Source organism: Stomoxys calcitrans, chromosome 2 (assembly GCF_963082655.1).
Source record: "Stomoxys calcitrans chromosome 2, idStoCalc2.1, whole genome shotgun sequence".
Classification (NCBI taxonomy): Eukaryota; Metazoa; Arthropoda; class Insecta; order Diptera; family Muscidae; genus Stomoxys; species Stomoxys calcitrans.
This window is the reverse complement of record NC_081553.1, coordinates 166,660,331-166,686,611: the sequence shown is the minus strand read 5'-3', so window position 1 is coordinate 166,686,611 and position 26,281 is coordinate 166,660,331. Positions and strand designations below refer to the sequence as shown.

The following is a 26,281-nucleotide window of genomic DNA, read 5'->3' as shown; positions in this document are numbered from 1 at the left end:
GTCGGCTGGCGCTAACTTTTGCTACCAGCGAATTTTTGAAGCACAATTTTAAATTATGGATTACAACCCAACTTCAGTTAAGTTTCCAACGGCTAAATATGTTAAAGAAATTTCCATTTCTGTGTAATATTACAAATGATTTTACAATTTACTTAGTAGCTGAACGCTCAAAACACACTTAATTTTATGGTATTGTGAGCAAAAATCCATAATCGACCCCTCGATTAAAAACTTAATAAATGAAAGCATTTTAAAAGACAATTGCATTTTTTGACTTTTCTGTAATAGAATTAATCCATTCTCGTTCTGATCATTTTGCAGTAGTGATGTTTTAGGCCATTAAGCGTGCTAGTATGACCAATAGTTAGATTAGCTTAAAGGACACGCAACTGGCAACCGCAGTTGCCAGCCGCTTCACTCGGAGACCTCTTGTCCATTGTGTTCGTCTTAGATAAAGAAGAAACAAGAGAGAGAAAGATGAGGGTACATGCGCCTGAAGACAAAAGAGAGGGAGAGAGAGCGAGAAACAAAAGGCCGACGCAGAAACTGTAGTCTCACCGACTAGAAATCCGCCCCGTCAGCAAGCTCAGGCTCCTACTGAAGTGTTTATTGACAATACAATGCTTAGAGAAGAAAAGGGGTGTTCATTCATAATCCTTGGCCTTTTCTCTATTCCTCATCGCAGAAGACTCTGCAGAAATCTTCTTTGCCCCGAGCCCATCACGATGTCAACAACCTGATATCGCAGTGGCCATTTAGGACTCCCACCAACAATCCAAGCTGGCCCTTCCTCAGCTCAAGGGCAATAGACATCCTCGTTCCCGTGAACCTTGGCCACTAAGCCTTGGCCGCCCTACAGCCCGCAGCGATCTTCACGTACTGGTGCAAAAGTCTCAGATCAAGTATGGCATTTAGTGCTACTCTCAGAACACTCCTCCTCGCGCGTTGTTGATATCGGCACCGTCGCCATGACGCGGTGCCATACCAGGCACCCATAGGTGAGCATCGGCCAAACCACATCAGTGTACATCCAGTGGACCGCTCTTGGTTTAAGTCCCCAACTCTTTCCTATCGAGTTGCAACATGAGTAGAGCGCCTTCAGCCCCTGTTCGACGTTTCTTATCTAGTTCAACTTCTGGTCAAGAATAATTCCTAGCGGCAGCTACACTCCATTCATTACCGATCCCCTGAACTCGCCATACGCTCTTCTTTTGGTAAACAACACCAACTTTGTCTTTCTGTGGTTTAAGCCAAGCTCTTGCCCGACGACGTCATCATCATAGGTTACCACCTTCACTCTGTCTCGTCCACGAAGCACCCGAGAATGCCATTGTAAACAGGCTTCCAGGGGGTAGCTCCAGAATTTTAAAAACTTTGTTGTTTTTTGGAAAAATATTACAATTTTATTGCTTTTCAAAGTGTTTTAACTCCTTCAGACACATGCGCCTCAGCCATTGAAGAATTGATTATGCCCTATACTCTTCAGAATAACATCATTCCAAATCACCAGAAGAGGGGAACTCTCCTATTAACCAGAGAACCATGTTTAGACCCAAGGGTGTACATTTATTTGTATTTTTGGATTATTCTATTAATTGTTTATTTGTAAATCCAGGTTCAACGGTTAATCGAACAAGGCCGAAAAAGGTTGTCGATCGATTACCGGTTAATCGAAGTTACATATTTTGGAATTTTTTTTAGGATTTTATTCTTCAAATTTTTCTTATATCTGTACGACGATTTGAATTGTGAATAGGGCAAATGGATCCGATTTATTTGACCTTCCTTTTTGAACTAAAGCAAAATATTCTCGTCACAATCGAATAAACTTTTGGACAGGTAGGGTCAAAAATGAGCCATATTTAAATGTTCGATTATTTGAAAGGTCGCGAATAATCGATTAATCGAGTGTACACCCTAATAGATTCTATATTCAGGTTATTAAAAGACCCTTTTATATCTAATGCTGAGTTTATCTGATGTATGGTTATTGTAATAGTATTGGTGAAAATGTACACATAACCATCAGTCTTGGTTAAAAAATCAAAAACTATCGATTACCGTTTACAAATAAATGTGTAATCATTAATTCACAGATATTGAAAACCCCGATCTGTGACAAAAAATGTTAAGAAATGAGAATTAAAGTATGAAAAATTAAAAAAACCGTTTTTGGCTGCTGATAGCCGCTTACCAACGATGGGTGAAGAAGTTCCCTGATGTACCCGTCCCACAGTCTCTCAAGTGTCTTCAAGACAAAAGACTGACTGGTAGTATGACCAACAAAATTATGCTACCATGGAATCATGCCATAATTACCAGGTAGTGTACCGTAAACAGCTGAGTACAATTTGTTCTCGCGAAGTGCACTATCTTTCAATGAGATTTGGTTGTGTGTGTGTGTATTATAGTTAAGAACCATACACTCACAAACAACGAAAAATGGCGCGAACTAGTAGCATACACAAAATCAGAGTTGCACTAAGCACTGATTTTGACAGATAGTGCACTCAATATTTTGTTGTTGGGCAACTGCCACTACCTGTAAATGAATGTATCTTGGGTAGTATGACCATGAAAATTTCAAATGTTTATCTACAGTAATGAAAAAAAAATAATTTTTCTTACCATATCTATGTTAGTAGTGTGTATTGTCGTCCCTTACTCATTGTAGTTCACTTCTAGATGGAGTTTTCTTTTTATTTTGCAAACATACAAATTGTTTTATATCAAATGTCAAAACATTTTTTTCTCTTGGTTTTAATAAATAGCTGATCTTGTGTTTATATCATCCATAATGTGTAAATATGTAAACGCCGATAAAATAGACGACGAACAAAAACTATTATAAAATGAAACAAATCGTAGGCAAACATTATAAACAACAACAACAACATACTGACGCAACGAATTTATCTCCCAAATGTTGCTAATTTGACAAGAAAAATAATCAAGAAAGGATAAAAAAAAGAAGAAGAAGAAAGAAGTATACCATTACATATAGATTTTTTTAAAAAGATCTTTATTATGAAATTATAGATATTACTTTACAAAAACAAAAGAAATAAAAAAAGAAAAACAAAACAAAACAAACAATGACTCTGAAAATTCGGCAAAAAAAAAAACAAATAAAACAAAAGAGAAATAAAGTAAAGTAAAGGTTTAAATACTTAATTGCACATATATAAAAGTTAAAATATATTAAATACATTTAACGTAAAAACAAAAGCAAAAACAAAAACATTGTATAGACAACCCCTACCCCTTCCCCCTCCCCACAATTGAAATTAATTATAAATGTAAAGATTATAATTTATAAAAAAAAAACAAATTTAAATAAAAACTATATATAAATATATTTAATACGACAAATATATAAAAAAGAAAATAAAGCAAGAACATACGCGCAACTGCAAGATATTCCTATAAAATAAAAACAAAAAAAAAAACAACAAAAAATAAATTGTAATGCTTTTTCTGTTAGAATCTGTAACATTAATTAATTATAATATGTATGCGTAAAATAAAACCATGATACAAAAAAGGAAAAAAAAAACGAAAAACAAAGCAGGCAAACTGCAAGAATTAAAATAACAAAAAGAGAAGAATTTGTAGTTTATGGTCGGTCATTATTAATTATTATTAATATTAAATAACAAATTTATATATATATATATATATATATATATAAAAAATATTACTATAATTATGATTACTATTATTATTATTATTATATTAATAAATGTGTCTGCACGTGTATAAACAATTAGTTTTATAAAAATACATAAAGAAATACATATAGAAAATAATATGCTCCAATCTTTTTTTTTATTATTTAATTTAATTAAACTTTGTTTTCTTTATAATTTTAAAGTCTACGGCAGTATTTATTCTACATAATTTCTTAATTTGTTTCTCCTCTTGTTGTTTTGCAAGAAAACAATCCCCTGTCCGCCCTGCCCCTCACTTTTTTCCCTCTCAACCAAACACACAAATCCATGATACGAAAAAAAAATCAATTAATAAATACTTTATTTTTAAGACCTTCTGAAAGGACAACGGATAAGGCATGGAAAAAAGGCAAAGTGTTTCCAGAGCACTTATAACTTATATAATACATTGATATACACCCTATATATAAATAAACTATAGAACATCAAGCAACAAATCGATATAACGTAAATGTTGAAATCTATGCAATATTTTCCCCCTTTATGGTTTTCTAAAAATTTCTATTATAGGGTTTTTTTTTGTGTTTACCAGCGTTTGATTTCCTTTTTATTTACTTCGCTGTCTATAAAGTAAAACTACTAACTAAGGTTTAAAGGTAACTATAAAAAGGAAAAGCAAAACAGAGACAACAGATTATTAGGTACAGGCAGAAGATTTCGATTTCGAAAACACCATTTCCAATTACAATCCTACTTCTCCTCCACCACCAGCATATTGAGCCCCGTGATTCCATTGCATACATACATATGTGCCCCCCCCCCCCATCCCCAAATCAGATAATAACATATATAATGAACATATAAAGGCTATTGGTGTTTGAAGCGTTATAGTTGCCACACAAGACATGCTACATACATATATATGTACATATGTAAAAGCACGAAAACACGAAATAAATGGCAAAACAAGCATACGAGTATATTATATACACATAATAAATAGAAAACAAATTTTTTTAGCTTATAACGTTACTATTACAGAAGCGAAATCTTTTCGCTTTTTGTCTGTCGTCGTCATCGTCGTACATAATAAACAAAAAACAAACAACTCATTTGCGATATATACATAAATAAATAAATTAATTTAAAAATAAACAAAAAAAATCTTAACACCCAAATTTAATTGATGCAAGTAATAAGAAACTTAATAAACAAAAACAAAATAAATTGATTATGTGAATGCAAGAAACAATACACAACACACAGATAAAAACCGAAAGAAAAACAAACTATAATTGAGAAAAAAAGAATACATTTAAACAATTGCTTAGTTTTAAACATAAAACAAACAAAAAATACATACATATATCATAAATGAACAAAAATGAAGAAAACAAACAAAAAATAATATTCTTAGCTATAATATAAATTCGTCATAAAATTACAAGAGAAAAACAAATAAAATAAAACACTATAAACATACAAAACAACACCCCTCTTAGTCCCTTGAAACAAAACAAACAAAAAAAAAAAACAAATTACTTAGACCCCCTCCCCACATACCCCTCTACATCTCCTACTCCTCCTACTCTACATACATTTATTAATATTGTATAAAAACAAAACAAACACAAAAAACAGAATAAATAATAACTGTAGTTTTAACTTTATATTTAAAAAAAATAATAATAATAATAAAAATTATAAAAAAAAACATATGGTATTTAATTCAGTCTTTTTTTCGAAACCTTACTTCATGAAGGTACCGGATTGTGGGTACTAGGGTGATGACTTTTTTCTTAACAATTATTTCCTGTTGCTCGAATGAATGACTATTTATGGCCAAAATAACGTCTATTCCATTTAAATATTAAAAAAGGGCCCGCACAAAACCTCCCACTTTGAAAAATTACTTTTTTTAAATCATACAAATCCAAAACGGAAAAATGTATCAAGTCTTATAACTTTCACGAAAAGCCACATTACCTATGAAAACAAGTAAAAGCGTGCTAAGTTCGGCCGGGCCGAATCTTATATACCCTCCACCATGGATCGCATTTGTCAAGTTCTTTTCCCGGCATCTCTTCTTAGACAAAAAAAAAGGATAAACGAAAAGACTTGCTCTGCTATTAGAGCAATATCAAGATATGGTCCGGTTCGGATCACAATTAAATTATAGGTTGTAGACCTGTGTTAAATGTCAGCCAATTCGAATAAGAATTGCGCCCTTTGGGGGCTCAAGAAGTAAAATAGAGAGATCGATTTATATGGGAGCTGTATCGGGCTATAGACCGATTCAGATCATAATAAACACGTATGTTGATGGTCATGAGAGGATCCGTAGTACAAAATTTCAGGCAAATCGGATAATAATTGCGACCTCTAGAGGCTCAAGAAGTCCAGATCCCAGATCGGTTTATATGGCAGCTATATTAGTTTGTGGACCGATTTGAACCATACTTGGCACAGTTATTGAATATCATCATAAAACACGTCGTGCAAAATTTCATTCCAATCGGATAAGAATTGCGCACTCTAGAGGCTCAAGAAGTCAAGACCCAAGATCGGTTTATATGGCAGCTATATCAAAACATGGACCGATATGGCCCATTTACAATACCAACCGACCTACACTAATAAGAAGTATTTGTGCAAAATTTCAAGCGGCTAGCTTTACTCCTTCGGAAGTTAGCGTGCTTTCACAAGACAGACGGACGGACATGGCTAGATCGACATAAAATGTCGCGACGATCGAGAATATATATACTTTATGGGGTCTGAGACGAATATTTCGATTAGTTACAAACAGAATGACGAAATTAGTATACCCCACATCTTATGGTGGAGGGTATAAAAATAAGATATTGATCCTAAAAATTGGTGTTATTAACAACTAGCCCTCTCAAGCACGCTCCGCTGTGCCTTCTACAATACACAGAATAAAAATGTACTTTTATTTATAAACTAAACTTTTAGGTTCAATGGGTGTATGTTGACTCTAAATATACTCCACATTGTTGGCATACACAACTTGCAACAACCATGCGGATAGTGGAATGCTCCATAGCAAGATATATTCATTTACAGGTAGTGGCAGTTGCCCAACAACAAAATATGGAGTACACTATCTGTCAAAATCAATGGTTAGTGCAACTCTGATTTTGAATAAGTTACAACTTCGCACCATTTTTCGTTGTTTATGTGTTCTGGTTCTTAACTACTATACACACTCACACACACAAACTCGTTGACAGATAGTGCACTTCGCCAGAAAAAATTGTACTCAGCTGTTTACGTTACACTACCTGGTAATAATGTCATGGCTCCATAGTAGTTGCAACGGCAGTCGCGGACAATCAGCGGTTCGAAATCAGCTGTTTTGTCTCAGCTGTTTTATTTTAGCTAAACATTTGACTATTATTTTTTTTTCTTTTGGCAAAATGAACATGAAATGGAAAAATGAGCAAAACGAATTTATAAGGTTAGGCTAGGTTGAAAAGAGGGTGCAGATATTAATCCGCCCCATGCCACTATGGACATACACCTAAGCCAGTAATCGTCTTGTTGTGCGCTCCAAAAACTATAAAGTAACCTTTAAAAAGAAAATTTTAAGTTGCGAATTCCGTGCTACTTACAAAATACTACTCCCCCAAGTTTGTTCATCTCGGGTTTTTTCTATCCACCTAAGTGCCGGTATCTGTTAGACGCGAAAGCCGGGCAATGACAAAGGAAACGCTCCAACGTCTCATCATCTTCCCCGCATGCCCTACACATGCTATCACTTGCCGCACCGATTTTACATAATTGAGCTCGTAGTCCTATGTGTCCCATTATGATACCAATAGATATACTGACCTCCTTCTTGCTTCCTTTCAGTAATAGCCTCATCTTCTTGCGATCTGGATCCCCCCATAGGTTTTTCGCCGTCCTACCGACCGTTTCAGTGTTCCACAATGTTGCATGCACATTCGTCGTCCGCTCTCTTAACTCGGACTTCGTCAACCCGAAAGGCTTCGGGTTAACCAAGTTTATTGACGGCAGCCGTCTGGCCTTCATCGCCAAATCGCCTGTCTTTTCATTTCCCCTTACTCCGTTATGGCCCAAACGATGCGGATTTTGCCATCCTCAGGGAAGCCGTTAATCTCTTTCTTACACTGCAAGACTGTTCGTGACCTTACCGTCCTGGTTGTTATTGCCCTTATGGCAATTTTACTATCGGTAAAGATGTTCACACTCGACGTCTTCGCGTTAGCACCACACCATTATACGCATTCCGTGATCGCCCGGATCTCCGTCTGCATCTCCGTTTTATGGTCAGGCAGTCTAAAACAGATCTCAGTCTCCGGGTTCTCAATGTAAACCCCCAGGCCCACTCTGTCCTCCAGCTTTGATCCATCCGTGTAACATGATCTTCCAGATGGCAATACTAGGCTTCCGTCAATCCAAGACTGAGCCGATGGCAGCAGTGCCTCGCACTCGACTTCAAGGTTCATCTCAGGTATCCGCTCAGAAACGTCTTCCCTTTCTTCCAGGTTTCCTATCGTCGGCTCGATTATACCGCGATGGTATGAGCTGCTTCCATCCTCAATCCATTCTCCCATCGCCTTAAGTCTCATAGCCGCAGTGGCTGCCTCACTTTTAATCTGTAAGTCAATGGGTCGAATATCTAGAATAGTCTCCAGTGCCCTAGTGGGCGTGGTCCTCAACGCTACGCCTATGCGAAGACAACATGTTCTCTGAACCTGTTGTATGGTCCTTATGTTGCACTTTTTCTCCATAGCAGTCCAGCAAACTACTGAGGCTTAAGTAAGTTTTGGTCTAATCACGCTCCTTTAGAGCCAGTGAACTAGCCTCGGACTCAGGCCCCATTTCGAGCCTACGGCCCGTCTACATAGTGCCCAACATCTGTGAGCCTTCTCAGTACGCTTCTGAATGCGACACTTCCAATTCAGTTACCTGTCCAAGATCACACCTAAGTTGTCAGATATCGAAATCGTCTTATTGAGGAAACGTGGTGCGTTAAATTGTCCCACCTTCGTCTTCCTCGTGAATAGGCATATTTTAATCTTCTCTGGGTTAACATGGAGACCTCTGGGTCTAGCCCAGTCATATGCCATGTGCAAGACGAATTTATAAGGTTTGCTATAAAAAGTTTACAAACATGCTTAGTGTTGCTTTCGTAATGTTTATTTTAATTTTGGTTTTTAATAGTACACCATTTTGGCCTACGGCTTGTCACCATATTTCTGTGTTGTGATAACAACTTTCCGTCTTCATCCAACAATAAGATGCTCCCAGAGTTGTCTGATGGACAGATAAATAGATTAATTGTGTCGTGTTGTTGTTGAAGCCACATTTTCATGTGGATTTGGCGATCCACGTCAAGCTCCTGTAGGTTATTTAAGGCGTCATTAACCCGCTTTGCCATAACGAGCATCATAGGCAGTCTGTATTTGTGCAAGAGCCGGTGCCGCTCAATCTCTCACTGAGACTCCGCTTGATACCGATGATTGCCCGCGACTGCCGTTGTCGCTACTCCGTATGTGGCATTCTACTATCGGCAATCTGTGAACGCATCCGGTAGCTCGCAGCTAAGCTTCTCGCAACACCACACAAATCGTAGCTAAATGTTCCGACCTATGTGGTGCTGACTGCTATTCCGTACCGGGAATTGGGCACACATCCTGCATGTTGGCGTTTTCTCTTGCCAAAAGGAGTTACGGTGGCTGAATCTACCGGATCGTTCTTGGGCAGAATACTTAAGTGTGTAGTATAGAGGTTTACTTCTCCTTTGTCGTCATAAATGCTGTGGTGTTCTGCCTGGTACGCCGCTTTATCTAAAATCCTACTTTTATGGAGCTAGAACTTGAAGATCTTATCGATATTTCAGGGCGGCGGTCGCTTTTCTTGGTGGTTGGGACGACTGCTGGACATAGTGCTGCTAAATCTCCCAGTAATTATTATTCAGACTAGGGGAAAGGGATTAGGGAATTAGCTCCCAGGGAATTGTTATTCAGAATGGGGCTTATAATAGGTCTGTTCGTGTACTTTTCCAGTAAAAATTTGCAGGAGAGTAAGAACCATTTTACTCACTTTGAAAATTTTGCAAGCAAAAATACGCAAACGACTTTCAGTGAAAATTTGCAGGACAACATCTGTGGCGCTAAGTCGCTGGTCCCACACGGAATCTCTACACTGATGCTGAAGAATCTGGATCTGCCTCGTGTCGAATACCTTACAACTGTCCTCAGTTTGTCCGAACACGTGATGTTTGGAAGATGGGCAGGGTGATCCCGCTACTGAAACCTGAAAAGGACCCGAGTTTGGAGTAGTCGTACAGACCGATCTTCCTTCTCTTATCAGTAACAAAGACCCATGAGTGACTACTCCTTCCAATTCTTACGTTGGGCAATTTCCATTTGCCGAGCATCAACATGGATTTCGAAGACTGCATAGCACAATAACTGCTTTGCATGCCATCACCGCACACATTTGGCGTGGCTTCAATCAGCCCAGGAAATGTGATAGGACGGTCCTCGTGGCACTGCACCTATCGAAGGCATTCGACACGGTCGGCCTTGCCAAACTATTTGAGAACATCGCCAACACGTTCTCCAGGGTGGCCTAAAACGCTGGGTCGTGAAATATCTGTGTGATCGCCAGTCATTTGTGGAAGTGTCATCCGAAGAGTGAAACAGGAAGTTCGATTCGGACGATTGTACGATCATGGCATCAGAACACCACCCATTGCGTCTACCTCAACGAACGTTTTTCGCTGCAATATGATCATGGCATCAGAACACCATCCATTGTTGATTTGATAAACTTCTACCTCGACGAACTTTTGTCGCTGCAAGAGATCTGAATTATCTGCCATCAAACTTCATACCTATTCACATCTGAATCTCGTATAATCTTCCCCAGGATGTTATTAAAGAGATCACTCTATAAGCTGTCTCTCAGTCTGAAACTGCGTTTGTTGGCGTTGGCATATTTTTAGCGTCAAAAACAGCAAAGTGCCGGTTTGGCGATTTCTTCTGGAAAAATGCAGATTTTTTCAAAATTAAAAAAATTAGTTTTTCTTTTAAATTCTAAAGGTTGATTTTTTAAGAGCTATAGAAAGGTTAGGGGAAGGCCACCGTAGCGCAGAGGTTAGCATGTCCGCCTATGACGCTGAACGCCTGGGTTTGAATCCTGGCGAAACCACCAGAAAAAAAATTTTCAGCGGTGGTTTTTCCCTTCTAATGCTGACAACATTTGTGAGGTACTATGCCATGTAGAACTTCTCTCCAAAGAGGTGTCGCACTGTGGTACGCCGTTCGGACTCGGCTTTAAAAAGGAGGCCCCTTATCATTGAGCTTAAAACTTGAATCGAACTGCACTCATTGATATGTGAGAAGTTTGCCCCTGTTCCTTAGTGGAATGTTCATGTGCAAAATTTGCAATAGAAAGGTTAGGTTCAAGTGGCAGTTTGCCATCAGGCCATGCGCTTAGTCCAAATTTTGTACACTATTTCCAACATTTCTGCCGGTATCTTGAAAGAAGTACGGTCCAATGATGCCACCAGCCCCTAAACCGCACCAAACTATGACATTTTGTGGATGTATTGGTAGCTCTTCCAACGCTTCTGGCAGATCTTCACTTCAAAATTGACTATTCTGCTTATTTCCGAAGCCATTCAGCAAAAAAATGAGCTTCTATGGTAAAGCTCATGTCTATACAGACAAGCCCGCATCAATTGACGCATTGCAAGATAACATTGAAGCATTTATTCGTAAGATACCGACCGAAATGTTGGAATGAGTATGCCAAAATTGGACTAAGCGGATGGACCATTTGAAGCGCATCACTGTACACAAAAGCAGAAACAACGTTCTCTTGTCCCTTGTCGGCAGCACTTGGTGTGCTGTCAAAGAAACCTTGGACTAACCACGTGCAAAGCATTTATCCGGTCTGTGGTAAGTTATGCTGCGGCAGTGTAGTCTATTCAGTGGAATAATATTCTGATTTGTCAGAATATTATTCCACTGTGTGTCAGTTCAGGTCTAGTGAATCTGCCTTAAATCTTTATTTAAAGTAAATAAAAATAAAACAAATTTAATAATTACCAACGAAATTTTTTTTTTTTTTACTTACCTCTGCCTTTTTGATTTTGGTGTATTTTCCTGTAACAGCTGGGTTTCATAAAACGGATGACCTTTACAAAACATCTGTTCAAAAAAAATGTCTGCTGACAAAAAGGTCCCAGTAGGAATTTGCAGGTTCTCTATTTTCGAACTGTCAAAATTTGCTCTCTCTCTCGCTCTCTCTTCTGCTGGTAAATAAGGTACGCGAACGACTTCCAGTAAAAATTTGTTCAAATTTGCACAAATTTTTGAGTTCCCGAACACAGCTATAGTCTTATTTCCTTGGTTTCAATCGTTGTTGGAAAAAATAACTAAAATCGAGAAATCCCAAAAACGAACAACCTAAAAAACGCTCGACATGAGCAGAGACGTGATTGCAACGTCTCAAAGCGAATAAATATCGGACTACTCTATATTTTATTTAGAAGTTCCAGTGATTTAATGTATCAAACATTTGCGATATCCATTTCTCACAATTCGTTTATGGCTGTTGGATGTCATAACAGAACAAACATCCCAGGTCACATTTCAGCTAAATCGTGAGCTGTCGCCTTACTGGTGTTTCGATATATAAAACAACGGATGGGTCGAGGGAGTACAATAGGCGCAAAATGATAAGACGATAGGCAAAAGTATATAAACGATGACATAAGAATAAACCCAATCCAGTGGTAGAGAAAACAACGGACAAACTTGTGTCGAATTCAAGTTTCAGCTCAACCTAGGCATTTGGATATGCGGCCCATTGAGGCCCATATTCGGAACTGTGCCGCCAAGATCGTGCTTAGGCGGAGGGAGCTCGGCACGCTGAAGGGGCAGTTGCGGCTACATTCGCACTCTATTGATGCTATTGATGCGGAGCGCAAACTGAGGAGGATATCCGACTATCTGGCACCAAAATCAATTGGGATTTCATTTTGTTTCCCCGGGAGAGATGAATTGGGAGCGAATGCTGTGTTCGAGGCGGATGTGAACTCGTTTTTCACTGATGGAGTCAGGGACTGGATGGGGGTCTAATTCGACGTACTCAACATCGGTATGTCTCTGAGACTACCGGACGGGCGTATGGTTTTTAGGGCAGAGGTCTGTGCCATTACAATTGCCACAAGAGAAATTCTGGTAAGGGATCTACCGCCCTCAAAACTCAGGATTCATGTGGACAGTATGCCGGCGCTCAGGGCCTTGGGTTACAGGACGGTGCGGTAGAGGTGTGTGGCGGATTGTTAGGAGTCCCTGCAAAGGCTCCGGGTCTACGATGTGACGCTGCTACGGGTTTCTTGACACGAGGGAATTCCAGAGAATGAAGAGGCGAAAAAATGCGCCCGGAGGGGTTGGTCTGCGCCGGCCGAACCAGTCACCAGCCTTGCCTACGTGTAGTAGATTAGATGGCCATCGCCATGTCAGCGACCTATCATTGCAATAACCGGTCAGGACTGCCACTATCAATCCAGTGTCATGCTTCCCCAGCTCGATAGCAGTTGTCGTCCTCGTTCCGGAGAAACTCGGCCACAAGGCCTTTGCAACCCTGCAGTCTCCAATGGAAGCCCCCGTCGAGTCAGCACATACGTCAGAGTAGGAATTCCCTATCCCAAACAGCCAACGCAGAGGTGTTCATCTGCGAACCAAATCTGACCAGCTCGTCAGTCGCTTCGTTAAACCCCTGTTAAAGCTCATTCCTCTGCTCATTGTAAATGCAAAATTTGCCCTAACCTCACCTCTGCGCTACGGTGGCCTCCTCTGCTCATTAGCGAAATTAAAGACCCACGTTTCGCAATTCCCTGTCGATGAAAATATTTTTGTTTTTAAGAAAAACACCATAATAGCTGTTATGATTATTTTTTGTTTTTATTTAGAAATAGTTATTAAATATTTTGATTTACCAATAAAATAAATTACCACTAATGAAAAAAAAGAGTGCATGTTGTTAAAAAAAAGGCAGAAGAACTTTATTTTGAAAAAAAGAAGAATAAGAACTATATGAATAGAAATTAGGAATATGAGAAAAAACGAAGCAAACGAATAACAATTAGGCGTGTTGAATGTGGGGGCGTATGTATAAAAAATTCGAACTGCTTTTGATGGATGGGATAGGGGATGCATTGCATTGTTAATTAACGATGTACCTATGCGTATTTGAGGGAATGGTGGAATACTTTAGGGAATTAATAACTACGAGTTGAGAAGTACATTGAGAATTAGGGCGAAGACTACGGAAAACCAGAGTTAATATAGCATTAGAACGTGTAGTACGTGTGTGTTATTTCTATGGGGAATTGCTGAAGAGTATGGGCGGGTACTTAAAACGATGAATATTTTGCTCCTAAAATGTACGATTTGTTAGTCTTTTCTCCGTTTAATTGCATTTGGATGGTATTGGTATATGTGTGTGGTGGCATTTTCAACTGCGCCTACTTTACTTGAGTGTGTTCCTTTCTTATGAAAGCAGATCATAATCACTTTGTGAAAATGCTTCCTTCAAAACACTTGTTTTTCTTTTCTGTGGTGAGGACATTAGGGGTTAGGGTGTGTTGTTGTAAGTGCTTAGCTTGGCTAAGATTTTCACAAAAGTCTGCAGTTTGTGTGTGTGTGTGCTGCAAAAGGTAGTCAAACGTCTACAATAGCATGCGACGTTTGATGTTGGTGTTGATTGTTTGCGGCCATCATGAAGAACCAAATTCAGCCATCCATTTCTCATATTTGTCTAAATCAGCTTGAGAAACACTTTTGTTGCAACGGCTTAGCGCCTCCATGAAATCCTGCTCCGACACTGGTAAATCGACCTCTTCCTTGGCCAGTTGGCGAATTTCTTCTGGCGTCAGCCCAGCAATTCTGCGGCGCATTGACATCATACTGGCGTCTCTGAAAAGTTAAAATTAAACAAAATAGTGAACTACCTATGGAAGTTTTGGATGACTTCTGGGCATTACCTGCACACATTTGTTATATCCGCTCCCGAATATCCGTCCAATTTCTGCGCAATGGTGGAAAGGCTAACGCTTTCATCAACTTTGACTTCTCTCAGATTGATTTTTAGCAATGCCTCTCGCCCCTCACCCGACGGCAGGGGAATATAGATACGTTTTTCCAAGCGACGACGTAAAGCCTCATCGATATCCCAGGGGAAATTAGTGGCAGCCAAAACCATAACAACTTTATTGGCCTCTTCACTGCCCACACCATCCATTTGCACCAACAACTCGGATTTAACGCGACGAGATGCCTCATGTTCAGATTCTGAACCACGTCGAGAGCACAGTGAATCGATTTCGTCTATGAAAATGGTACTGGGTGCATAGAATCGCGCCATTTCGAACAGAAGGCGTACCATTTTCTCCGATTCGCCACGATACTTAGAGGTAAGCGTAGAAGAGGAGACATTAAAGAACGTGGTGCAGCATTCGGTGGCAACGGCTTTCGCCAACATTGTTTTTCCAGTTCCTGGAGGTCCAACCATAAGAACACCTTTCCATGGTCGACGAATGCCCTATAAATTAAAACGTATTATTGGCAATTTTTATTTCATGGTAAAGATTGGAGGTCCGCACGACAGCATGATTACAAAAAAAGTAAAATTTTTTAATATGAAGGTTAGGTTAGGTTGAGTGGGTCGCCCACCAAAGGTGAGTTCACTCGGAGGCCAGTTTGGCCCATTGTGGTACCCTCGCGAGAGATAGGGAAGAAAAGGGAATGCGAGACCTCGTATTAGAGGTTATACACGAATAAAAAGAAAAAGACAGGAGGAGTGGAGAAACCCGAGCGGGAGGTGAAGAACCGCCCTTCCCTACGCAAGCACAGACCTACCTACGCCGGAGCCTATATTCACGCCCCCGTCAGAACCATCCTGTCCCCTCAACAAACCTTAGGAGAGGTACCCCACATTTTTTCAAAATCGGCAAATTGCCAAAACTAATTCTTTTGCTACTGTGAATCTGGTAAAGACGCCTAAAATTTTTTATTCAAAATTGAGGTCGTTACAGGATGCAAGAACTAACCCATCGGAGGTGATATTTGGTCATAAAGTCAGAGCTAAATTTTATATTGCTTGTCAACACACTATAAGTCTATCCTACTCTTTTAAATCCGTCAAAATATGCTTGACTTTGAGAATATATTTTATAGTGATAGTTTCGACAAATCAGTTTCAGTATTTTGATGAAATTCTCTAAATGCTCTAAGCTAAATTTATGATTTCAACAGGTTATTGTTTGTGTCGGTCAATTGGTTTGAAATAACTTTTATTTCCATAAAATTTTACGCAAACAAGCTAAAAACATTAATCAACTATAGCAACTTCATGCTTTTGTACATATATGTATATTCTTTTTAATTTTAAAATAAATTGTGCTTCTCGAAAAGGATGCCAAGTTCATTCTAAAGCTGTAAAACTTAATTTGATGTTATGAAGCACAATTATATTGAAGGTCCTCCAGTTTCGCACAACTCCATATAGTTTTGTATAATGTTCTGCTGTATTCGTCATGCTATAAATAAAACAAAAACTAATTATGGGAGTTGTTGTTTTCGCACATTAAAATGCCAGCTTTGGTATGGATACTTCTTTACTGCGTAAATATTACCAAACAATGTATGTGCCTTAGAAATTCTTGTTGTTTTTTGTACCTGGCAGTCATTTGTTTGATGCTCTACCTTAGGCGAAACATTTAAAATTGTCACTTGCCGATCTTACCAAGTTGCTCATCTCAACTGGCTGTTATTTGCTCCGTCGAAACAAGAAAGGAAAAAATGTTGTATGTGAGAATGTGTCTATACCAGCGACGAGCATAAAATTGCAATTATTTTGAAGCCCATGGGCCTGGTTGGTTTTATATTCTTTTGTACGCACACAGTAATGGGCAATAGTGTGAGTATTTTTGCCCACCACTGGTCTATACACTCAAATATTCATCCTTTCTCTCTAGAAGGAGAGGCACAAGAGAAAATTATTGATTTGGTACAATCCCATGGCAGCCGGTTGTATGTACCGGATTGACCCGATGAATTCCTTCATCGGCAAGGGCTGCCGCCTCAGTGTACCACACACTGCTACTACAACAACAACAACAACAACAACATTGATTTGGTACACGAATAATTTTATGCGGCTATCGACCCACTTTCATTTTACCGTAGGCGACGATGTTAAAGGGTTAACAATAAACAAAGCTAGATATGTTGAATAATCCTACGTTTACGGCTAACGTTTGATAGGTTGAAGCGAAACGTTACACAGTTACAATAAAAGAAAAGCTTCGAGATAAAAGTATTTTTTTTGTCGTCAAAATATCTCAAACGTTTAATTTTTTTATGATGTCGGCAAATTCTCCTTCGAACCTTACCAAAATCGATCGAAAATCTGTTTTTGAAAGGATGTCTGTGGAAAATTGCATCCAACTATTGCCGTATATGCTTATAATTTGCATTATGTCTCAAAGAAAAGTCTGCTAATAGGATTTAAGAAAAATCATTCCTACTAGAATCAACGATGCTTGCAATTGACTGATAAATTTCGACCCTTAATCGCTGTGGGCTCCGTATCAATGGCGTTGAACACTGTTTTGACAAATGTGAAATTCCAAGAAAAAAACGAAATGGTTTCATTTGAAATAATTATTTTAAAATGTAAATTAATCATGGTAATCATTTCGGGGTTTAAAAATTGTGTTTGCGAGTCCTTCAAAGTTTGCATTTCATTGCTTAAACATTCAATTAATTCAAGCCGAGGGTCCCCTCCCTGGCTGCGTCCCTGATGGGAGCTATATCTAAAGTTGTACCGATTTTTTTTTTCAATTTTAGTATTTTTCATTCATAGACCATGAAAAACTTTTTAATTTTAATTAAGATTGGACGCTTTCCCCAACTGATCACCATTTTGTATGCCAAATACCCAAATACCACTGTGCGATGGTTGGAATAATATATAAACTTTCGGAAGCAAACAAAATAACCATTGCCATTTTTTATTTCCCAATTCATTCAAAGTTAAATGTATTTGTGCCCATGAATTGTACCCACAATAGAATTTTATTCGCTTTTGGCTTATCAATCACCGCTACTAAGATAAAAAACACAATGGTAGACGATATTGTTAATTTTGAGTCACTGTTAAATAATAACGTTAATAAATACAAATTAGCTCATTACACACAATGCAACGTTTCTAGCAATAACAAAAGAAAAAACTAAGAGCACCTACAATAGATAAGCATGGGCAATAAACTTTTAAGACCAGAAAGTCTAGTCAATAAGCTAGAAAAAAGGTTGCGGCAATTTGCACTCTGACGTATTAACTGAAGCGTCGCTCTCAACATTTGAATGTTCCGATTATCTTTTGGAATGCATTTAAGCATTTTCTAAACTTTCCAAACTTTGGTAAATTAACAAGTAATAAAAATTATTTAATTTTTTTTTACATTTTATAAAGTGTTTAGTATTTATAAATAAGAATATATGAATCGTAAGATCTATTTTTAAATTTAATGCTACCATAAATAAAACTTTATTATCTGCCATTTCAGAAACACTTTAACTCAACGTAAGGGTATGAAATTTGCAAACAAATTGTTTTGTTTATATATTTACTTAATCATATTTTCCAGCCAAGTTTTCTGAGCATATTTGGATGAAGTTGTGCTATAGAAATTTGATTTAATATAAAGGTGTAGAAAATAAAATATTTTTTTGTATTAAAAACTTCTCAGAAAGTGTAATTAACGATGCTAGGTATCAGAGGCCACTGTGGCACAGAGGTTAGCATGTCCTCCTTAGACACTGAACGCTTGGGGTCGCATTCTGTTGAGGCACGGCACGGAATAGTTGTGAGCACTACATAGGCCGGTATTGAGGTCCGATCTGTGTGGTGTTCATTGCTGTCGCGAGAAGCTTAGCTGCGAGTTACCGGGCGCGTCTACAAGTTGCGGATAGTGGAATGCTCCATACGGAGTAGCTGCAACGGCAGTTGCGGACAATCAGCGGTATCCCGGCACGAGTTAGCTGTGAGCATCACACAGGCTGGAACTATGGGTTCCGATCTGTGCGATGTTCATCGCTGTCACGAGAAGCTTAGCTGTGAGCGTCCACTACGACAGTCGCGGACAATCAGCTGTATCGAGCGGAGAGTCTCAGTGAGAGGCCGGTTGGCACCGGCTCTTGCGTAAATACTGAGTGCCTGCGATGCTCGACACGACAAGGCAAGTTATTGGCGCCTTTAAATAACCGCGGCGATCGGTCGTATATACCGGAACGAGCTTGCTCGCATATTAGAGCTTGACGAGGATCGCCACCTTCACATGCAAATGTGGCTATAACAACAACAACATCAGTGGTATCGAGTGGAGTCTCGGTGAGAGGCTGGGCGACACCGGCACTTGCACAAATATCGAGTGCCTATGGTGCTCGATTTGACAAGGCGAGTTGTTGGAGCCTTTAAATAACCAAAGGCCACCCTGTTTCCGTAGCAATCGGTCTTTTGGACCGGAACGAGCTTGCTCTCCTACAGTAGCCTGATGAGGATCGCCACCTCCACATGAAAACGGGGCTACAACAACAACAACATATGCAAGTGTCCAAGTGTGTAAAAATTCTCTACCAAGTGGTGTCACTCTGCGGCCACCATTCGGGTTCAACTTGAATCGCACAGCACTCATTGATATGAATGAAGTACTCCCGCTTTTCCAAACTGCTTGATTCAAATAAATAATGAAAGAGAGAAAGTGTTTTTTTTACTATCTAAAAATTTGTACGCGAACAAACCTAATTTTAGAATTGCAAAATATAAAGCAGAGAATGTCCTGCGATTTGGGAATATGTTAAAGATACGTGTGTATACACATGCAAATCACTTACCTTAAAATAGTCTGGCATTAGCATTGGCAATACAACTGCTTCTTCTAACAAACGCTTGGCATCATGCAAATCGGCAATGTCATTCCAGCGTATTTTAGGGTTACGTTGTAAAATATCACGTTCTAGAAGAATTGGTTTTTATTAGATTCATTTGATGTTAACCTTTTTTCCCTAAAAACAACCACTCACCCAAAATATCGACCAACTCAGCCTCAATGTGATTGTTCGGTTGAAATTTCTTTTCTTCTTTCTCCTCTTGATCGGGCGATTCATCATCTCTGGCCTCGTCATTATCTTTGTTCGAGCCGTTGTCTTCTTTATTGGAACTAGTGGAGTTCGTACTGCTAGCCGCCGACTTGCGATTTGTTGTCGAAGCCCGTGGTCCACTGCTATGAGTATTACCGGAAGAACGTGCCGATGATGCGGTATTCGATTTTTTATTCAAACCGTTGCTCGAAGCATTGCTTCGTGTTGGTATTGTGCTTTTAGGGGGAGCTGACTTTTTGCCAGGTATATTTCGATTACGATTCGGAACAGCGGGTCTATCAAAAGAAGGGGAAATGTGTTTGTTATATTGCTGTTAGCCTTCAAAATGCCTGATCCAATATTCCTGTTCATTTCTAGGGCACGAAGGATAGTCGAGAAGCAAGTACAAACTAAATAAAAAAATTCGATGCCTGTTTTTACCGTATTTCGTATTCCATATTTCAATTTTTATACACAACATTTTTAATATCTAACAAAGCGAATCTGAGTTCACAATTTAAGATCAAAGGAGTTATTATTTTAGAACAGGTGGCGCAACATTCTGGTAAGGCCGAAATCAAGATTATTGTGGCCTGCCCAATAATTTTGCACCAATTTTCTATTCGGTATAGAAACAAAAATAAACCCATTGCTCTAAACTGGAAGTGAGTCCAATAAAATCAATCCAAACAGCTAGTGGAATTTTTTAATATTTTTTCTGTGATTGAAAGAGGCTTGCTTATTTTTATGTTAGCGGGCTGACTCTTTCTCTTTATTCCTCTTCATTGTTTGGGGCAATGTTTGAGATCAATGGACTTGAGCTTTCTTTGACTTTGGCTTCTGAACCATGAGGTCGGAACCTATAAACTATTTACTTTTATGTTTGTGTGTTTTCGAAAGCGGACTGGGAGTGTACAAAAGCAAAATGTTTCGCAATCTCTATGGATAAGTCTGCTTTGATTTATATTTTAGAATACTTGATCTAGTTTTTTTTTTCTCCCTCATACTGCTTTTGGATATATTACGAGCTCAATTTCATCTTTTCAAAAACTTTGATTTGCTTTTTCGAAACGTATAAATGGCATATGAAACACTTATGCAGGTAATCGTATATATGCATGTAGGTTTATTGTGGGGATTGATTTTTGTTGTTATCCATATCGTAATCTATGATAAATTCTAAGAAGCTTTGCCCAAGAAACCAAAATTAAGTTTGCGGGTTTTAACAACAAAACGATTTTGATTTTAAAACTTCTTAGAAATTGTCGTAGATTACGACTTTGACTTGGAGTCTTTTTGGGCCTCACAAATTGACCGGTTGATTGGATCTTGTGAATTTTGCAAATTATTTAAAATTTCAATTGTTTATTCCTTCATGCAGGAATTAGTTCTAATTTAAGACATATCGTTGTACATACTTTTCTGGTCTTGGTGGCCCCCAAACATCAGGATCCTTGGGTGGTGGAGTCCAAATATCTGGATCCGGACGAAACCACGACGAAGGGTCTTTAGTTTCAGTTTCACTGGCTTGTGCTCTGAATTTTGATGCAAACTGTGAGCTCTGCAAATCCAAAGTCATATCCGACAATGTACGTTGTATTTCTTTGATCTGTGAATACTCCTTGGTAATTTGTTGTTTAACCTAAAATATTAAAGAAATGTTCATTAATTTAACCGATACCAAATACGTTTATTACTATTGTATTTTCAATTACCATAGTCCATTTGCCCTTTCTGAGAGGATCATTAGTTGAACTAATCATGCGTGCCAATAACCCCTGAAGACCCTCATAATATATGGATGCTGAATCATAGTCACCGGTAAGGGCCGTGTCTCTGGCCAATTTAGCATTCTCACATATTTCCGCTATTGAAGACTTGGACATCACGGTCATTCCTACACAAGATTTGGTCTTTTGCTTGCCACCTCTCAATAGCTAAAACGATAATAATGATAAACATAATAATGGATTAATCGCTTTTATAACGACAATGTACATCTACTGAGGAAAGTCGGCCATAATCTACCTTATGAAGGCCAACACCATATGGGATGTAAGCGAAATTGTGTGAGAGGTGAGACTAACGCCCCTCGTGCTGAGAAATTCTTATATCAAAAACTGATGAAAATGTTGAGTAGATGAAGAAAATTGTTGAACAGGACGTCATAAAATGATCATAATTGTCAATGGAGACGTTAAGACTCCTCAAACAGAAATGTAGGTTGGGATGACCAGGGGAATATTAGAAGTATATACTTTGGGAGTAGAGTGCGAATCATATATCCAAGTTGGAATAAGGTTAATCCAGAATGGAGAATTTTAAATTATCTGCCAAATATTGTACGAGAAGAACCCAAAGACCTAGTTTTGTAACTCTGAACATATTTACTTAAAATTTAAAATTGTAGCGAAGCTCACCGGGACAACTAGTAACTAGCTACAATAGTATATAGTCGATACTTCTGTCATTGAACCCTATATTTCGATTCCACTTTACCTATTATAGATTGGTATGGTGGGCTTAGGAAATAGTAAAAACCGTTAATGTCCTCTTCTGCGCATTATTTTATTCATTATAATACCCTTACTTTAAAGATTGTCTTCGCATAGTGTCCTGTGAACTTGCAGTTCAAATATATTTTATCGAATCCAATTTTGGTGTTTGGTCCAATCCACCCAAGCAATATATATGTAACTGCGACAGATGCAATTTCTCTAGATGACAAACAATGAAGATGACAAAGAAGCTTTACTTCCTTTGTTAGATTAAAATTTGCAACAATAGAAATAGAAAGTGGAAAGTGATTTGTGAGCATAAATATAAATTTAAAAATTATTTAACATTTACACAGCTAAATTGTTCTGGTTGGTAGAAAGCAAACTGGCCTCACATAAGTATTGTATTTAAGGAAAGGAAGTAAAACAGATCAAACACGACCTTCTTGCGTTAGTTAATCTCAAACGGTGTTGCACACAACCTATTGTTAATAATTGAATGACAATCAAGTCTATTTAAATATGTGTATGCTTGGTTGTTTGTCGCAACTTTTGATGACTCTTCTAGTTTCTGCCTACGGCTTGCCTGCTTGTATGCCAGTGCGGTCATCATTTTCTGTTATCAAGAACGGAATATCCAACGCAATATATTGCATGCAAATAGTTTAATAGTTTTATGTTTTTACATGACATTGCCGTCGTCACCTCTTCTGCCCTCCATACAAAAAGAATTTAAGATTTCTTGTTTCATTTCTAACGCACTTTTCTTCCGTGGGCTTCATCGTTGCAAAGGAAGTTACCCTATGCCCTGTTTTCTTTGGTAACTTACGGTTATTGACATGAGTATTGAAATTTCCTTTTAGCCGTTGTCCCGTACAAAATGTTTGTTATGCTTTGTTATAATTAATTTTTTTGTTTTAACTTGCGGAATTTTCAGAATTTTTCTTTAGGTAGGTGTTGCTTATGGTCGTCCAAGTTAGGGATCTTAAAGTCGACTTTCGACTAATCGATTAATCGACTATTTGTATGAGCAAATCAAAAATTCGAAGTCGACTTTTACCGGATAAAAAAAGTCCATTAATCGATTTTAGGTTGGTACCATATTCGCTTTTTGGGATATTTTTCATTCAGTAGCAAGGCGGATTTAAAAAGTTGGTCTCACGCGAACAGCCGTTAACAGCTGGCCAGGTTTGACGGTATTAAAATGTTTTTTTGTATTCACTTTGTTGTTATCTTCTTTCTCGCATATTCTCTGCTCATGTACTCACACGTATAGACACACGCGCACAAATTTCTTTGTGTGTGTTGGCAAAACTACGATGCGCAAGGTTGTTCAATCGCCAATTTATTGTGCATCCCGAGAGTGACAGGGCAAGGAGGAGAGCCATTCGCCGAGCCAATGAACAGCCATCACAATTTACCGTGGGCGAAGTTACGAATGTCATCCGAAGTTACGAATGTCATCCGAAGTTACGAATGTCATTGAAGAATATAGATTCACCTAGAGTTGAGTACCTTATTACGGTCCTCAACCTGTCTTTTTAACATTCTTTAGTTCCCGATGTCTGGAAAATGGGCAGAGTGATCCCGCTACTGAAGCCTCGAAAGGACCCAAGTTTGGGGGTGTCGTACAGACCGATCTCCTTTCACTCACCGGTAGCAAAGACGCTTGAGGCATTGCTGCTTCCGAGCCTCGTAGGAGAATTTCCATTCGCCGAACATCAACATGGATTCTGCACAGCACAAGAACAGCTTTGTAAGCCATCACCGCACATAATACACTATCGAAGGCATTCGATACGGTTAGCCATGCCAAATTACTTGTGATCATCGCCAACGCGTCCCTCCAGCCAGGCCTGAAACGCTGGGTCGCGAATTTTTTGTGTGGTCGCCAGTCATTTGTGGAATTTAGGGATAAGAAGTGGAAGCAGCGTAGAGTGAAACAGGGAGTTCCCCAAGGTGGGGTGATATCTCCGGCACTGTTTAACCTCTACCTATCCTCCATTCCACCCCATCTAGACGGCATATGGATCGTATCATATGCGATCATGGCATGAGGCCCCCCAACCATTGACATCTGCAATAGGTTGAAGCTCTACTTCAACGAACTTGCCTCATATTTCGCTGCAAGAAATCTGAAGATATCTGCCACCAAATCTTCAGCCACTGTTCACTACAAATATGTGTGAGGTGAATACTGAACTGACTGTGATGGTCGATGAAGAAATTATACCGACCATCAAGTGTTCCAAAATACTTGGCGTCACATTTGACAGCTCTTACACATTCCCCCCACATGCCACAGCAATTTGCGATAAGTCAAAAGTAGAAACAAGGTCCTCAAGTCACTTGGTAGCACTTGGGTTGCAGACAAAGAAACCTTGTTGACCACGTACAAAACAATTGGCCGGTCTGTGGTAAGTCATGCAGCGCCAGTGTGGTCTCGTCAACTTAGTGGAATATTATTCAGATCTGTCAGAATGCCGCCCTCCGAACTGCGACGGGCTGTCTCCTCAGTTCTCATGAGGACCACCTTCATCAGGAGACAAAGATCCTACCAGTGCGAAGACATAACTACATGCTGTCTAAGCAATACCTTTGCTTGTGGTTAGATATCCTCCGCCCAGAAGCCTTAAGGTAGATCTATATGATCTAGAGCGTGGGGTTCAGCGCTACAAAAGAGAACCTCTAGATCAAGCGGCGTATCAAGCATGCCTAAACAACATTCATGCAGCCACGGTAGCAGATGTGGTAAATGGCTACTGGGGAAATGTAGTCCTTAGAGAACGTCCGCCTTCCATTGCACCTGAAGAAGAAGAGTAGTTCTCGCCCAATTACATTCCGGCAGATGCAGCCGCCTCAACTCCTACAGACCAAGGATTGATGCCGACGTGCAGACCAAGGATTGATGCCGACGTGCAGACCAAGGATTGATGCCGAGCCAGACCCACTCGACTCAGACCCATACCCCTGTGGAGGCTCCCCATCTTAGTTTCAGAGTTCCTGGGTCTTGACACTCAAGCAGGCGAATTACTGAGAGTTGGTTGTATTTTTTTACGCAATAATTAAGTGCTTAGAAGATTTGATATTTTAACCATCACAATTTTCACATGCGTATTTTATTATTTCCGTAATTGATTCGGCTTTAATTTCTTTGAGCTAGAAAATTTTTTTCAACTATACATACTGCTGCCCAGTCAGCATTTGACAATACGAGTTGTAAACAATCCACCAGGGTTGCACAGAAAAATGTCGTCGTTCTAAATTCTTGCACCATGGTTGAGAGGCTCAAAATGTTATCGACAGTTTTTCTTTCTCTAAGAAGCCTGGAGCCATTAATCCTGGATTTAAATAGTTGAAAATTCTTTTTCGCGCTTCGCTTTTGTGGGATTTGTTTGCAGAGTTGAATTCCTAATGAGTGCGCATGGTATGTAACTCTAACTTAATGGCAACGAAATGCTCGTGTAAGGTGCATACCGCCCTTTAAAAAGTTGCTTGTCCTGCGCTTCCAAATCGGAGTAATCGTTGTCAAGAAATTGTTATCGAATAATCGATTGCAAAATGTCGTGCAAAATCCATTCACAGGAATTGAGAACACTAACCCGTGACCATCACGACTCACGTGTAGAGAGAGGTCGTGTCATGCTTAAGCCACGTGATTTGTGGGTGAGATTCAAATCCACGGTCACGGACAACCGTGATTCAATGTACATTCTTCGACAGTTTTCTCGTGAGTGTTTCCTGCGTGAGCAACATTTTCGTCTTTTGAGCGAACGTGAGCCGATGTTAAATGTTGGCGTGAGTAAAATTTTTTCTCATGAGCATGAGTTGAATATGACTTACGTGCACATCTCTAATCGTGATATCTCTAGGTTATCAATTCCTGTAAATGAATGAA

The 26,281-nt window shown here is 39.1% G+C and overlaps 1 protein-coding gene across 1 annotated transcript; it reads right to left on the bottom strand.

Moving 5' to 3' along the window:
• Nucleotides 1-13,718: 13,718 nt before the first annotated feature.
• On the bottom strand, nucleotides 13,719-23,376 carry LOC106081459 (katanin p60 ATPase-containing subunit A-like 1). The gene is made up of 7 exons (XM_013243426.2): nucleotides 23,213-23,376; nucleotides 21,601-21,822; nucleotides 21,304-21,527; nucleotides 19,829-20,181; nucleotides 19,640-19,761; nucleotides 14,725-15,281; nucleotides 13,719-14,656 (listed from the first exon to the last, which is right to left on the bottom strand). Exons 1-7 carry the CDS (start codon nucleotides 23,222-23,224, stop codon nucleotides 14,458-14,460), a joined length of 1,689 nt encoding a protein of 562 aa, XP_013098880.1. The 5' UTR covers nucleotides 23,225-23,376; the 3' UTR covers nucleotides 13,719-14,457.
• Between the last annotated feature and the right edge of the window lie 2,905 nt (nucleotides 23,377-26,281).

Bases quoted from the DNA above. Each gene is read 5' to 3' on its own strand.
- LOC106081459 (XM_013243426.2), bottom strand. The intron at 20,182-21,303 runs GTATGTACAACG...TTCTTTTGATAG, and splicing joins GGGCCACCAAGACCAGAAAA to ACCCGCTGTTCCGAATCGTA. The intron at 19,762-19,828 runs GTGAGTGGTTGT...CAATTCTTCTAG, and splicing joins TGAGTTGGTCGATATTTTGG to AACGTGATATTTTACAACGT.